We start from the raw sequence: 17600 nt of genomic DNA, 5'->3' as shown, positions 1-17600 counted from the left end.
AAGCAGTGAGAACAACTATTCTAAGGACGATGAAATATTTACCAAAGACTTTAATCTTGAAGAATTATAAGAAGCAGTAAGAAACCTTAAAAACAGCCTGGCCAAGATAACATTTTCCATGAGTTTCTAAAACACCTTGGAAGTAATCATTACAAAAACTCCTATCAATATATAATACCATTTGGAACTAAGTTTAAATGCTTATTTTATACATTTTAAACAAGTACAGATTCAGTACAGAACCATTTAATTTGTGCATATAATGGTGAATAGTAAAAGTGAGACAAGCATGCTGTATTATCACTTTATTCATAATACACAACTAAGAACAATATATGGATCCATACATTCAATAGTATAAGACTTGTTTATGTATCGCCTGATGATGGCTCAATGAGCCAGCACATGTAGCAACACTGTACTAGCAAATAAACTCAGATATACAAAGTGGAATGTGAGTCAGTTATTTGATGTTTGTTTTTTTTTTGTGTTTGACAGGTAAAATGAAAACTCATATACATACAGAGTGTCCCAGGAGGAATGTGCCACGCTTCAGGAGGGTGTTCCTTATGTTAAAGTATGCCAATATAACCCAAAACATCTATGTCCAAAGTTGAACGGTTACGGAGATAATGGCCCGAGAAAAGTGTGGTCTTTTGGCGGGTTCACGCACTGTACCTGTCGGCTGACAAGTCTTATCAATGTTTGTCCTTGAGTGTGGTGATGACGGCTCACACTAGCCGTAAGCTTAGGTGATTCCTTCAGGGTACATTGCGGACGCGTTGAGAATGGTTGGTAGGTTAGTTGTGCGGAATTGCTGAAATGCCTTTTGTTTTCACACGTGGAATATTGTGATATGCATTTTGCGTATGGATTTTGTGGTGGCAATGCACGTGCTGCTGTTGAAGAATACCAAAGGCATTTTCCCGATCGAAAGATTCCATCTCAAAGTGTATTTACGCGAATTTCACAGACACTGTGTGATACTGGTTCTCTTCAGAGTGTTTCTGTGCACTCTGAAAGGGAGGATGTACGAATGACAAACACATGAGAGAACATTCTTGAGATGGTTCAGAGAAGTCCGCGTCTGTCCACTCGTAGAATGGCCTCTCGCATTGGCATATCACGTATGCAGGTGAGATGAACTTTACATGATGAAGAGTTGTATCCTTACCATGATCAAACGGTACAATATCTGGAACCTAGCGACCATGCTCTGTGTACGGATTTGTGCCACTGGATAAAAGCTCATCCTGAACTGTTAAGCGTCATTTTATTCAGTGATGAGGCATCTTTTACCCAGGACAGTGTAAATAATTTACGAAATGTGCATACGTGGTCCCATAATAATCCACATGAGATAATGGTAATGAAATTCCAAGAGATTTTCTGTGAATGTATGGCATTGTGTGGCTGGGAACAGGTTAATCAGACCTTTTGTGTTTCACAACAATTTAACTGGAAACACATATGAAGCGTTCCTGAGGAATGAGTTACCATGTTTGTTGGAAGACATCCCGTTAATGACAAGGAGCCAAATGTACTTCCAACATAATGGGTCTCCCCCACATTACACTCAGCACGTGAGACACTACTCAGATGAATCCTTCCCTAATCGCTGGTTAGGTCGTGGCGAGCCTGTTGGATGGCCACCGAGGTTGCCAGATCTTACGCCTCTAGATTATTACCTCTGGGGCCACATGAAGACGTTAGCCTACTAAACTAAGGCTGATTCACAAGAAGCACTGGGGGATCGTATTTTTGCAGCGGCAGAACACATACATCACCATTCAGGCAACACTGCTTCTGCTACCCAGTCCCTCATGATGAGTGCCGAAAACTGCATTGCAGCTGGTGGAGGACACTTTGAACAATTACTATAAAGCAGGTACTGTATTTTAGCACAGTTATGTAGTCAGCTTATACCAGAATGCACAGTCGGCCATGTTATATCAGTGCTTGCCATTCATGTGTCATGTATAGTGCTTGGAACCCTAAGGACAACTATGACATGCCGTGAAAGTTTTTTTGTAGTTCAATTTAATGGCTTCATGTCACTCACAAGTTAGTTTGATGTTACATACATTATTAACATTACAGAAACCACATATTCCTGCCAGTTTTAATATGTATTTGGTAATCAGCAAGTGTGTAACACCTGTCAAAGTTTCACACTTCTCTGCCCATTATCTCCATAACCGTTCAACTTTGGACATAGGTGTTTTGGGTGATATCAGCATACTTTAATATAAGGAACACCCTCCTGAAGTCTGGCACATTCCTCCTGGGACATCCTGTATATATATGGAATACAGGCATTATTGAAGCAATTCATAGGAATGCACAAAAAGCAGAAGCATAATTATCAACCTAATAAAGGGGCCGCGCCATAGCTCAAGTGGTTAGTCGCTGGAATCCCAACTCGGTGGCCCGGGTTTGATCCTGGGTCTGGTCAAGCGGGATTTGTGGTGGACAAAGTGGCGCTGGTGTAGGTTTTAATCCAAGTACTTCGGGTTGCCTGCCAATCTTCATTCTACCAATTGCTCCACAATCACCCTCACCTATCATCTGGGCTGGTATAATAGGCCAGAACTGACCGCAGTACAAGGGACTTAGTCCCACCCCAATAGCAATAAAAAACCTAATAAAGAATATGCTGAGTTACTGACACAGTGCACATCACAATAAGCTTCAGTTCTACAAAACAGTTATCATTCTCTAGACAATTAAAAAACCTCACGGTAGAGCATCTTCCTTGAGCAGTTAATAGTTACTCAGCTCTGAAACAACTCCTCACTGTTATGAACTCCAAAAATGTTTCACACAATCAATGTCCACTGCTATATCCTATAATGAGCTAATCTGACATCATTAGCAGCTACAAAACCTATTTTCCTAAGACCCATTTTAATGTTATTAATTCTTCAATCCCCCCAAGACTTCAATTCTTCCAGTCAAAGTTCTGTATGCAATTTTTTCCCCACATGCATGTTACATATCTTGTCCACCTTACACTTCTAAATCTAATCACCTAATAATATTAGGTGAGGTGTACAAATTGTGAGGTTTCTCAATATGTACTTCTCTCAGTTATCAATTGCTTTATTTATTTTAAGTCAAAACATTTTCCTCAGCAAATCCCTATATGAAGAGTAGAAAAGTAATTTGCTTTACTGATTACGTAGAAATTTCCAACAGAACAAATATGGCTTGTTGTATCATGGCACCCTATAGTTGAGATTTGAAGAAGAATGTATGAGGAACTTTGTCGACAGCTTGTCAGAGTAGAAAGGAATGAGGAAACTTCTGTAACTAAACAACAACAGTAGGGTGGAATAGGATAGAAAAAGTGTCTTGGTGTTTTATTTAAAGACACATCAGCTAAGAGTAGAGACAATCAGAGTCCAAGAATTACCAAAATACAGTACAATCAGCCACGTGAAGGTTCTGGTATTAGAATTTGGCCATGGTGCAGCTATAGGTTATAATTGTGGGAGATGTGAAACAGGCAGAATTAGCAACTGATGTGATTCAGAAGTGCTGGAACTGTGACCCTACTACCTCAGAAACAACTTACATCATGACACACCATGTCAAATGGACAGAACAGGTCAGTCACACTTTCTAAGTACCTGTATATAAGGCAAGGAAATGGAATCATGAGAAGAACCAAATTTAGGCAATGGATATTACCAGAAGAGTTTGATCTGATTACAGAACATGGGGAACTTGAAGGAATGCAATATGCTGACTGACATGGAGACCTATAGTTAACTTCTGTAACATGGTGTATATACATGTAGGCTTAGCGAGAAGGATCTGTTAACAATTTCCTTGCTTCCCATGTTGACTCACCTGAGTCCCTGACAGGTATGTAGACTTATTTCAACCTCATGCTTTCCTCCTTCTAAGGGTTACAAAACTATGGGTTGCCATCATGAACTTGAATGCTATCTAAGTATCACATGTTTTTAATCAGGTTTGAGCTTTTACCGTGCCTGTACTATGGATGACTAGTTCACACTATGGTGTAATGTAAGTAGTAAGTGAAAAAGCGAGAGAGAACTATATTTCAAGGCCAGAAGTCATAAGGCTACCAAAAGTGGCATCAAGTGGGTGGGGGGGGAAGAGCAGAAATTCAGTGATCTATATCACCAGATTCTGTGCTAATAGACAAATGTCACTCATCACAGACATGACAGTTCATGCCAGGAAATGTACTAGTATAAATGGGAATAATACAGGAAAAAGTGTCAGGCACTGCAATTCTGATTTGTATTTGCAGGCTGTGGTGATTAAACATGCAGAAGCAATAATATACAGTTGTTTCCTAAGGCACATATCTGAAGGCAGAAACCAAAAGCCACAACTTATGCCAATTTGACGTGAAAACTGACTGTATAGATTCAAAGACAGAATGGTATGTCAGTTTAGTGCAACATTACTACTCAGTGAAAGGCTGAAATTTTAAGTCTAGTTCAGGGTGGTGTTCAAGTTATGTGGAGGAACAGGTTCTGTTTTATAGCAGTGGCCTTCATGTTGAAAGAAGTCAGCATGACACTTCAAGGCAATGTCAATGAAATGCCCATGTATTTTGGAATGCTATCCAGTTCCATCATTGATATTGTAGGTGCAAGATTTGTCATAAAGATGTCAGGCAATGAGGATATAAGGAACCTAAAGTTTGTAGAGCTGGTAGGAAGTACGAAACCCTTTTTTTTATTGCTAATGGGGTGGGACTAAGTCCCTTGTACTGCGGCAACTTCTGGCCTATTGTACGAGCCCCAGATGATAAGTGAGGGTGATTGTGGAGCAATTGGTGGAATAAAGATTGGCAGGGGAAATGGAAGTACTAGGACAAAACCTGCCCCAGTGCCACTTTGTCCACCACAAATCCCACTCGACCAGACCTGGGATCGAACCCGGGCTGCTGCAGTGGGAAGCCAGCAACTAACTGTTTGAGCTATGGCGCGGCCTAGTATGAAACTACTACCAATTGTGATAGTGAAATGAAAAACTGCACTAGTGTCAAAGAAAGGGAAAGGTGAATAAAAGACTAACATGGGATTGGTTACAAGTTTGCTGGTCATGAGAACTGTTGACAAAATGAGAAATGCTTCAGCTGGATGCATTAAAAGTCACTTAACATTGGATATCCAAACTGCAATTCATGCAGTGAATAAGCCTTGAAACAACTGTATTTCAAATGGCTCTTGGCAGGGGGACATGTTCTGACATCAGGAAAATAAGTCCAGTGTAACCCCACTGTGCCAGTGGCTCAAGATCATGACAATATATCTCTTCAGAAGTGACAGTGAAAGGATCTAAAAAGAGCTGTATATCTGATTAACTTGATGGCACTCATGATAAGTTGGGAATGTTGACGGAAACATGAGTGTGAGAGCAACAGATGAGGGAGAGAATGTAGGTACTGTAAAGACAATGAAGCTGGGGCAGACAATAGGAATGGTGAACAGAGACTGAGAAAGCTGAATAAAGACTAGTGATTTAATGAAGGGACCTAACTCAATAACGTCATGTATTACATCTTTTACAATGTTTGTTTCCTTTCACATGTTTGTAGTAATACTGTAGCATTAATTCATAAAATTATTTTTTCTCTGCAGATATGTTTCCTAGTCGGCAGTTGTCTTGCTTCAGAATCATCTTTCATTCAGGTTCATGTTGTAGTACACTTTAGTGCACCATAAAGAAGTGCACAGTGTTACAAATTACCATAGAAAAAATGTTTATACTGCAGAAAACTGTTGTCTCGATTTTAAAAGTTCTTCCAAATTCTCAACTTGAAATGAAAGAGGCAGTCTCACGAAAGCCTATAATATATACAATGGACTATGGAGTCCAATGCACACTCAGTACTACTAGGGTGGGCAAAATGACAAAACTGTCATTCTGTGTCCTCATTACATACATATAAAAGCAGAAAAGCAGTTACATGATACAAGATATCAAGAAAATGTGTGGTACATTTAATTCTTTTCTCTATCTATGCCAGGCCACCTGTTGCATATTGTATAGCACGTAGACCTGTTGTTAAGTAACGACTCTATAAACAACACCCATTGCTAGGCAGCAGATTCCTAACATGCACCACTGAATTAACTGGGAAACGGGGTTCTCTATGTGGTCAATGTGACAGCTGCATGATGCAATAACAGAAGAGCTGCTGGAAAAGGTGTTTTCTGTGCAGTCAGTGTAGAGGTGTTACAAGCAGGACAAGTCTAGAGTTAAGTTAGTTGGCAGATAGTCACTGGCCAATTAGGACATGAACACTCAAGCTGACGAAGCTATGGCACTGGAAGACGTTACTAGGCAACAAGAGGTGAAGACACAGCAGACTGAGATGACTTACTGCATGCTGTAGTGAATTTTTGAGTGTGTAAATTAGCGATAGTGCTATAGTTATTTGTAGTTACGAACTGTAAATGTTCAATAAATCCAGTTATCAATCCAAATCAAGTTCATAGTCTCTCATACACATGACAATACTATGTAAAGCTGTCCTTCCCACAACAGTACGCTGTTTGGGGCTTACCTCCCATGACACAGGTGAGAATAGTAAGATACTAAACCGCTCCTGTGCTGGAAATGGGAAACGGTCATCTCGCTCCTCCACTGTCAATTCCTGAAACATGGGCAACATTTTAAGACAAACTGCTATAAGGCAATAAGAGAGATGAAGTGAATGAGGTGTTTTGACATAAGATGTGAAGCTAATCAGTATTTTAGGGGGGAGGGGAAGGGAGACATCTGAAAGACAAAATGAATGAGTTTGTATTAAACAGGAAGAACAAGAATATTTGACTACTACGTAAATGTGTCTGTCAATCACAACAATTTCATACTTTTAGTAAACAAGTGATAGACTCAAAACTGCCCATAAAATCAGTTAGTCTATTAAGATGATATTTCATTATATGTTTCGGTCATTTACAACCATCATTGGGCATTTATAACCAACACAATTGTCCACATTCATTAGTAGACTGTGCCACAACAGATCCACTGCAAATAGTCTTGTCATGTAAAATCTTTCATATAGAATTACAGTATGCAAGATTTGAGGCTTTCACGGCGGTGACTATGAAGAAAGCAGTCTTCTGGGATATGGCACCGTGTATATGTGGTGTTAACCGACGTTTCGGAGGAACGTATCACCTCCATCTTCAGGGTAGAAGAAAAAATATAAGAAATCTGCAAGCGAAGAGACCGTGAGAACCGGTCCTCTGAAACGTCGGTTAACACCACATATACACAGTGCCAAATCCCAGAAGACTGCTTTCTTCATAGAATTACAGTGTTTAAATATGCTGAGATTCTTGTCTCAATTTAGTCAAGCTTATTTAAAATTGTTACTTATATGTATGGAGGTTTTCAAGGTGGAATGGTGTGTGTGTGTGTATATATAACGTGTTTTTGAACTTTTTGCCCTTTTGGGGGATGTGGGTGTTACATGGGTGTGCAGTGTTTGCGCTAATGGTCGCACATGGGGTTTTTCTTTTTGGGGAGGGGAGTTAAGTGAGGTATTTCAAACTCTTGATCCTTTACTGTAAATGTTGACATTATGAGTACATGTTGTTGGTGATGGCACCAGTCCATCTTGTTTGTGGTGCTTTTGCTTTTGTGCTTTTTTGATGTTCTGTGGTAGGCTCATTGGTCATTTTTTATTTGCATATGGAAGTTTCGTTTATGGTACTGTTTCCTGGTCTTCTGTTGAAGTGTAGTTTCATTGCTTCTACTGATGTGGTGCTGTATCTAATTGTGTATCTAGTGTGGTTAATTTATATTGTATAACAACTTCATGAAACTACCACAAGACATCAGCATACAACAAAAACTCATAAGTAGTACCATTAACACACATAATGGCTTAATCAGTATAGAACAAATAAGAACATGACCAGTGAGCCTACCACAGAACATCAAAAAAGCACAAACCACCAAAACAAGACAGAACAGGGCCATGACCACCAACAACATACACTCACATAACATCAACAATTACTCTAAAGGATCAAAAATTAAAAATACACTGCTTAACACCCACCCCCCCAAAAAAAAACCATATGCGACCATTAGCACCAATAGTGCACACTTTTATAATACCCATGTACCCATAAAGGGCAAAAAGTTAAAAAATACTTTATATATACATGCACCATTCCCCTTACTCCAGTCCACCTTAAAAACTCCCTATATTTTGTCACGTGTTGGGTATATAATGTGACAAATAACTTCACGCCATCTTGGTTCTAGCAAATTTATTGAACATTCGCTCTTACAATTACACAATTCACAATTACACAACTACTGCCATCAGCAGTATCACACTTAATGCTTACATTCACTCCGGCAAATGCTAGACTGCAACTGACTGGTTACTCTCTCTCTAGTAACTCACTACTCACTCACTACTGAACAGTGTTCACTGCTCCTTATTTAGGCTCAGCACGGACAACACAGAAAACAGTTACGTGATAGGTACCCCTGTTGCGTAACATCGTGTTTACCGACTGCCTAGCAACAGCCATTGCAAGCGGCCTCCGTAGTCTAGGGGTAATGTTCCTACCTCGTGACTCAAGGTATGCGGGTTCAAACCTGGTGGAGGTCGTGGAATTTTTAAGGGCGGAAAAATTCAGGGAACAAGTCCTCCGGGAGGGACTTTAAGCCGTGGTTCCCGTGTCGTAGCTTTACGGCACGTAAAAGAACCTCATGTCCCAAGGGGACTCTGAGCCAAATTGAAGGATATTTCCTGCCCAACAGTAGTCTCTAACGCCTCTGGTAGATGGGGGAAGCATCGAGATACAGCTGAGCCAGTAGAGGCTGAACGCGCTGGCTGAGTCGGGACTGATGGCACGCACCAGTGCCAGTAGGGAATAGAGACTGGTAGAATATCACAGGGGGATGCACAATGGACCAATATTTGGTCTAAGTGCATGGGGAAACCCACCCTCTCCAACAACAACAACAACAACAACAGTCATTGCACGAGCTCCCCTGTTGTGTGACGCCGTGTTTACAGGCGTTGCTGGGGAACACTGCTGAGTTGTTTATAGCTGCGTAGTAACCACGGTATACCCCGTTACATCACCGCGGGGGAGGGGAACAGAGTGTTGACTGGCCTGTTTACTGTTGCAGCAGTAGTTGCTCCGATGCTATTACATCACCGCTGGAAGGTGGGGTGTCCTGCATAGCGCAAATATGTCACACTATCTATAACAGGATAATTTTTAGAAAAATAACTTTAAATAAGGTCTACTAATTTTAGACAAGTATCTCAATATATTTAAACACTGTAATTCTACATAAAAAAAATATATAACAAGACTATTTGCAATGGGTGACACAGTCTACTAATGAACATGGACACATTTTGCTGCTTATAAATGCCTAATGATGGTCATAAAGCACCAAGACACATAATGAAAGATCATCTTAATAGACTGATTTTATTGACAATTTGAGTCAATCAGTTGTTTATTAATAGTGTAAAACTGCTGCGATCGATGGACCTATTTATATAGAAGTGATGTACATAACAGGATGCTAAGCAGTGAATGAAGAATATGTAAGACTTGTATTCTCATGCCACTTCAGAAAACAGGGTGCATCACTATCAGTTAGTAATGTATACTGTTACATGATCATTAGATAGTTTCGCTGGGTCCACTCAGCACGGCGGCCACTGATTGGCCTCTTGTACCTGCCCCTTGTGATTATGATGGAGAATTTGGTGGATTGAAGATTGGCAGGGGAAACTGAAGTACTGGGAGAAAACCCACCCCAGTGCCACTTTGTCCACCACAAATCCCATTTGACCAGACCCGGGCTGCTGCGGTGGGAAGCTAGTGACTAACCGCTTCAGCTATGGCGTGGCCTATCATTAGACAGTTACTAGAGTCCATTTTAAAAATAATTCTGTTATTTATATACTGGTGACAATTCAAACATACTGGGGTTAATACATAGGTGAGTCAAATGAAAACTGTGAAACTGAGATAAAAATTCAAAATATCGTGCCATTGTCCTATAAGTTGGCAGACATGTTACCAATGCTATAAAGAGTATCCTATGGGTGGCAGTATAATGCAGACAAACAGAACGCCATCACAGTGCTGGTTTGAAGATGGCTGCTCCACTATGTACATGCATGAAAGAAAAACAATGTTTTGTCATTTGTTTTTTGATCAGTGAAGGTGTAAAACTGATTGAAGTTCATGGATGGATGAAGGTTCAGTATGGTGACGCATACTTGTCACAGATACAAGCGTACGAGTGGAGTAGGAAATTCAGAAATGGTGTGACATCTGTGGCAGATGCACCTCGCTCGGGTCAGGCACACAGAGTTGTGACCCCTGAGTCTATTGCAGCAGTTGAAACCCTAGTGATGGAGAATCACTGAGTGTCGGTGGATGAAACAGCCGAAATTCTTAACGTGAGTCACGGATCAGCACACCATGTCATTCATGATGTGTTCCAGTTTCACAAAATGTCTGCAAGGTGGGTGGCATGGCAGCTGACTCCAGAATTGAAACGATGATGTGTTGACGCTTGTGAAGAACTTCTGTGGCGCCTTGAAGCAGAAGGTGATGGCTTCCTTTCGAGAATCGTTACTGGCGATGAAACTTGGGTGCACTACTAGCAACCGGAAACAAAGAGAACGAGCGAGGAATGCCGTCATTCCTCATCACCAAAATCCAAGAAGTTCCGGACTCAGCCATCTGCAGGGAAGATTATGCTGATTCTCTTTTGGGACGAACGAAGCTTACTCTTGGAGCACTACATGCCTCAGGGAACACTAACACCAGTGCCTCATATTTAGATCTCTTGAAGAATCATCTTCAACCTGCAGTCAGATGAAAGCGACGTGGACTATTGACTAGAGGTGTCCTTTTGCAACATGACAATGCTCAGCCCCATACTGCCCATGCAACAGTTGCAACAATCCAAGACTTGCACTTTGAGTGTCTTCCACATCCACCATACTTACCAGACCTAGCCCCAAGAGATTACCACATGTCTGGGCCACTCAAAGAGGGTGATGGGAAGAAAGAAATTCCATTCTGATGAAGAGGTACGGCAGGTGGTGCATGAATGGTTGCGCAGACAACCACAAGAATTTTTTCTAGAGGAATCCATAAACAGGTGGAAGAATTATTCCTGTCAGCTACTGTCTGGCTTCTCAATGTTTCACACAAAGAACTATACCAAATCAGAGCCATCAGTATAGTTAATTATGTAAAGTGAGAATCTGAATAAAGTATTAAGTATTTCGCAACATTATTGTTTGGGTTTGTTGACTCTTTTGTTGGAACCAAGGTGGTGTTAAAGCCCTGAGAAAGATCCTGTGTTCTCTGACTGGAAATGGCACCCAAGACTCCGATGTCTGGATTTTAGAGTTTGATATCTGCAGCAACTATAGGGCGACCCAGTTGCAGTAACCTCAGGGAGAATCTACAATAAGGTAAGGGATTGTTTAACAAGTGAAACCCAACCCAGCATGGCTCCATATCCATATAATACATCGGAGCCATTATCAGATGACTCGAGGTGAGCAACTGAGTAATGGTTAATCCTAAAGTGAAAAGGGAAGTGAGTGAAGTGTATATGTGATGAAGTATGGGAAGTGTGCTTAAAGGTGGCTCCAAAAGCGTGGCTACATTGTAAAAGCGGTTAGATTTATAAACATTTATTTGATGTTTCCGCTATTCAAAATGGTCCACAACAAGGAGGTGTCTTATCACCATTCTTTTTCAGTGTTGCTTTAGGTTATCTTATCAGCAAGGCCCAGAAAAGCCAGGAGCAATCTGAATTCACTGGAACACATCAATAATACAATAATATTACTGTACGTGAGTTTGAACTGCGTCACCTCACAGTTTCAGTTCACAGTCACTTCACTATGATAGTCACACTGACACGTGTGACACTTCTCGAAGCAGTCCACTTCACACAGAGAAAAATCACACTTTTTACAATAGAAGAGAGTGCTCCTGCTTTTCTTATTTAGCGAAACACACAACGACTTTGTTTCCCTTTGGTTGGCCAGTGTTGTGAATGTTTCACCTCCAGTCAACTCAGTTGGACCTCCTGATAACTTTGGCCTTCCCCCTAGAAACGCCACTGACCATGATATTCGGCTTGTGTGATTGAAGAATCATCCTGGAGGAGGGGGGGGTTTCTAGCAAAATCGAATAAATTATGTTGATTGACAAAGCGACACTCTCACCTGTTGGTAATATTCGCAAAATAGTGATGCAAAGTAATTATAATACTAGTCGAAAAGCGTGCCAGTCAGACACATACTGAAAGTCGCAGTGGTGAGGATGTCTTTTACTCACAAAGTAATACTGGCTCAGTGGGTTTATACCTCTTCAAAGACGCAAAATAAAAATGATATATAAAAAAAATATGTGACAGTCTGACACTGACTTTCTAACTGATAAAGAAATATTAGACAATCTGACACTGACTTCCTGACTGATAATACGCCACTGAAAACCAATCCTTGAATGCGTCAGACTTCCTTGAAGGCTCTGCAAGTGCTCTTATGCAAGCACCGATAAATATTTCATCAGTTCTTGAAACAAGGCTGGGCTGTATTTGGCTGACCAGGTCATAAACAGTCATATCTAAACGTAAATAGTATCGAAACCAGTACCGTGATAAACAATTTCTTTGTTCAGAGCTAAGGAATGAACCACTGACATGACCTCACGTAGGTATGTTTTGGTTTCCAACCCAAGGTCAAACTGCCAGCACTCCCAAAGAGAGCATGTGTCCTGCGACCTATGTACACATCATTCGGCCAACTCCAGTTTTGCTGCTTGCAACCTATATATGTGCCATTCGGACGTTAAAGGTTAAACACTTCTTACAAAATCATAAATATTTTGGGTCTCTTCTTTGATGGCTGTGAGATCTGCACACAATTCCTTTTTATTTGATTCTGTATCAATGTAGAAAACAAATTTGCTTCCATTATCTCTGGTCTTGTTTCTGACATGCTCCACTGTATAAAGGTTCTTGCTGTGAGAGATCTGATTCCATGGAGCACTACTGAACTTCTAGGAACTGGGGTTTTTAATTTTACAGGCATACTGGTCCACAGTGCGTTAACACTTTGCAGACCGGCGATTGAAATATTTAAATCACCCTGGGGACCGGCATTTTTAAACCTACTACCCTAACTTGTGCACTGTTCACTTTAAAAATTGATATAAAATCTCCTAATTAATTTTATGAACTAAAATTTTTGGAGAACACTTACCAATGCTCCTAGAAGTGCTTGAGAGTGTGATATTTCTGGAAACATTCCCCTTTGTGAAGTGGCATTACACAGAACTTGCTCATGTAGACAGTCATACTCCTTTTGTTGTGTACTGTGCAAACATGGCATCACCTAGAAGGCTGCTTCCCCTTGGCATGTTCACTCTTCACAATTTTCACAAGGGTATGTTTCCGCATATCAGCCGAGAGTTGCCCAGGGGGTCCACATGAGGCCTGCATGGGGTGGAAGTTGATGGACCCGGTCAAAGAAACTAGCTCCAAAAAAAGAGTTCTGCTACTTCAGACATTTGTGTTGGGTCCGATGGTATTTGCTTCACCTCTGGATTTCCAGCAAACTGTCTCAAAGCAGGCGTTTTGTCTACTTTTCGCCATGTGGTTGTCCCCGTAATGTTGCTACCCTCACTTTTGTCGGAGCTACCGTCACTTTCACTTTCAATTTCACTTTCACTGTCTGTGGCCACAATCTTTTGTTTACCCCTGCCACACTCACCATCAGATTGTGAGTCGCTATCACTAGCAGACTCACAAGGGACGTCAGACAGCTCATCGAAGAACAAGTCAGATATTTCTTGTTCTCCGAGAAAACTTTTGCACTAGTAACTTCCTGCCCGGTGCATGCAGCTGGAAGATGAACAAAGGCATTTTCTTTTGGAGTGTTAAAGGAAAACAGTTGGGACATAAACAGCGGGATCATGTTACTGACTACAAAGCAAACATTCAAGAGGTCTATCAAGCACCATGCGTCTGCCTGGCGCCAGTGCAAGGTATAGTGTGTTTCAACATAATGTGTCCTAAAATCATAATAATAAGCCACAGGTCCGGCAAAAGTGCTGGGCATAAAAATATGCCACCGGTCCGCAAAGTGTTATAATGAAGTGCACAATGCCATAAATATTGTCATGCGATGGAGCAACTACAGACAGGTTTTGGAAACATGCTTGTTTGTGAGGTGGTTACTTAGCAGTGACTTTTGTACAGCTGCTTGTTTTGCACTTGTTGCCTAGCAATGGGTCTACATGCCACACTGTTCCCTCCTCCTTAACGTTCTGAATAGCCTACAGGCATACTGCTATTTCTTCTTTTCCACGGGCTGGGCTTTCATTATGGAGGTGCTGAGCCCCTCCATAATGTCCAATCACTAACTACCCACAGCCCAGTTGAAGGCTTGACTATTTGCTTTTCGATCTCCAGTTCTATGGTTTTCCTGAAGATCCTGTGGGATGTGCTCTCCTTCCTCAGTTGTAGTTGCTCCCTTAAGTCTCAGTCTCATATTCCATTGCTGCATTCCTGGCATGTCCATCATCTCCTCACAGGTGTTCATGCTTTATGAGTTCCTCTTGCAAAAATGTCCCTGCCTAGTCCCTCATGAACGTGACCCTTACAGTGCAGGAATGGCATGGTGGGTCAACTGCTGATGGCCACCTTCTGCCAAGGCCGTTTCTTCAGCCGTCCGCGGTGCCTCACAGCCAGATGTTAGTCGCTAGACTGGTCCTTTAAAGCTTGTCAGTTTCCACTGTGCCTTCAATTTATTCTGGTTTCACCTTCAAATCCATGACCTTCAATTTTTCCCCCATGGTTTCCATCCTTACTGGACTGGCTATCACTGCAGTTATCAACTCCTCATGATTACTTGGTTTTGGCTTGGTGGATATCCATCTGGGAGACATTTGATTTCATTTTCAGTTCAGCAATTCAGTCCGATCATTAAATCAATCTGATCCAACTTCCGACACCAGCTGTCACATAACAGAATGTCTATAGACAGGTTTCAGATTGATGACCGGATATATTGCACACTTTCATAGAGCATGTGACTACAACTTATAGTTCACTACTACACATACACACATACTTATGTCCACAGTCATGGCTTTACTGCTGTTGCTTGGCAGCGGCTTCCAACAGTGGATGTACCCCTTCCTCTGGGTTCCCAAACTGTCCCCAGCCTCAACCACCAGCTTCCAATAGCAACAGCTACAGTGACCGAACTCCAGCTGTTCTCTGACTGACTGCTACTGCTAACTGGTCCTGGTTATATCACCTCGGCATGGACTGCATGGAAAATATCTTCCATTATTGCTGTTCTCTCACTGCCATAGAAACATGTTTGTTTGTTATTTAGAAATGGCTGTTTACAGTTACTTGTTTTGCAGCTGTTGCCTAGCACTGGCTTCACATGTCACAACATCAAAATTACCCATTTGGCACACATACAATTTGAGTTTGGGGGGGACGGGCACACAGCAAATTTTGGCATCAAACTGGTAAAACTTTAATAGATAAAAAATTGATATAAAAAATTTGGCATATGAATTCATGGTGACGCCCAGTTTGTAATTCTTAAAATATGGAGGAAGGTGGGAAGAAAATATTGTGACATGTTGATCCCTACCGCCCCAGCTCCACGTAGCAGTAACTTAGCGCTCGCGTAATAGGCGAGTAATCACCCCGCAATGCGCAACGCGCGGTGACGTCACGAGCGGAGCCGAAGAGAGCCGAGCGGAGCCGAAGATAGCCGAGCCCCCGTAACCTGGNGGAGTGTGTATTTCAGGGAGACTTGTATAGCTCCCGCGTTAGTAGTACGTGAAGACAAGTGAAGACAGTGTTAAGAGATTTGTTGTAGGGTTTGTAAAGTGTGGAAACCCGTGATATTGTGATAATTAATTGTAGCCGTTATTTGTAGATTGTTAAATAAACCCAATTAACCATCTCTACGGCGTCTTCGGTAACGTAAACACGTTACAATATCTTGTTTTTCATTTGCTAAACATGGCATACCAAATTTGCTACCACTTAATGGGGGGGGGGAGATACGGACTAATGAAACATCAGTGGTTTATTTTTAACCAGCTGGAAATAAGTCACCAGCATATCACCAGTGGGTTAATATGTCATAATAATACAGATATGGGACAGGGATAAACTGATTAGTGCAAGAAATATACTGACCTTGTCCTCCCCATTGAATTTGTAGTATTTATTGGTGGGTTCAGCCAGACTTGTCACAACACAGTACGTCTTGCTCTCCAAATGGTATGTTGCAAAGTGGGGTGTGCAGCGCAGTGGGACCTTCCTTACTGGCCATGGTGCATCATATGACAGATGTGTTGGCAGCACACCAATGCGCAGCTCTGCCTGTACAATAAAGCATGGAATATGATAATACAGCACATGCAATTAAGCCATGTATTAAAACATTACAATGGATGTAAGATTTGAGGCTTTCACGGCGGTGACTATGAAGAAAGCAGTCTTCTGGGAATTGGCACCGTGTATATGTGGTGTTAACCGACGTTTCGGAGGAACGTATCGCCTCCATCTTCAGGGTAGAAGAAAAAATATAAGAATTCTGCAAGCGGAGAGACCGTGAGAACCGGTAAAAGCAGACTGTGTGGAAATACACAGATATGTGAGAGCAGAGAGTGTAGGGGGGAAGGGCAAGTATACAAGTGAAAGCAGTAGTGTGGGAGGGGTAGGGGAAGGGAGCTGGGACAAGCGTGTTTTTGTGTAGGGGAGAGAAAGGCAAGGTTAAAGGCTGGGCACTAATCCGTAAGCTGAGGGGGGTGGGGGTGGTTGCTATGTTGGTTGGTCATGGCCTGTGTGGCCTTCTGGATCTGGCGTCATATCCCGATGGGTGTTTTCTAAGAAAACAGATGAGAGGTTTCCAAGNCCATCCTCTCTGTTCATATTCCCTGGATGCAGTTCGATCTCAATGGCTTCCCTAATGATGCGATCCATATAGCGCGTCTTGGTGGCGAGGATGGAGGTATTCTGAAGCTGAATGCGGTGTCCCAGTTCGATGCTGTGTTCAGCTACGGCCGACTTGTCCGGTTGTTCGAGACGGGTGTGCCGCTGATGCTCCTTCAAACTCGTGTCCACGGAGCGGCCTGTCTGCCCAATATAGACTTTCCCGCACTCGCATGGGATACTGTATACGCCCGGTGTCCTTAGGCCCAGGCTGTCTTTAACCGGCCGGAGGAAATTGGATAATTTGTATGGAGGCAGACCCACTGCTTTGATGTTGTGCCGGGACAGCACTCTGCTGATACGGTTGAATATGGTCCCGACATAGGGAAGGAAGGCGACTGAGCCCGGTTTGTCTTCAGGCCGGCTGATGTTGGGCTGAAGGTTGAGAACTCTGTAGGTCTGCCGGTTGTTGTATCCGTTCCTCTTGAATACATCCTTCAGGAGCACCAACTCCGCATTTAGGCTGTCTTGATCACACAGTGCTCTGGCCCTGTGCACCAATGTAGAAAGTGCAGCTTGCTTGTTGGAAGGGTGGTGGTGGG

The 17600-nt window shown here is 42.1% G+C and overlaps 1 protein-coding gene across 6 annotated transcripts in view; it reads right to left on the bottom strand.

Moving 5' to 3' along the window:
- Window positions 1-17600, bottom strand: part of LOC111874242 (cleavage and polyadenylation specificity factor subunit 1) — a 150656-nt gene that overhangs the window by 39984 nt on the left and 93072 nt on the right. For all 6 annotated transcript variants that reach the window (XM_023869575.2, XM_023869574.2, XM_023869573.2 and 3 more), the window contains 2 exons: window positions 16261-16446; window positions 6557-6646 (listed from right to left, as the gene is read on the bottom strand). In XM_023869575.2, the coding sequence (XP_023725343.1) occupies window positions 6557-6646; window positions 16261-16446 (276 nt within the window). The remainder of the gene's footprint in view (window positions 1-6556; window positions 6647-16260; window positions 16447-17600) is intronic.

Source organism: Cryptotermes secundus, unplaced genomic scaffold, assembly GCF_002891405.2.
Source record: "Cryptotermes secundus unplaced genomic scaffold, Csec_1.0 scaffold1171, whole genome shotgun sequence".
Lineage (NCBI taxonomy): Eukaryota > Metazoa > Arthropoda > Insecta > Blattodea > Kalotermitidae > Cryptotermes > Cryptotermes secundus.
Note: the sequence above shows the minus strand (reverse complement) of the source record. Positions and strands in the feature narration are given on the sequence as shown.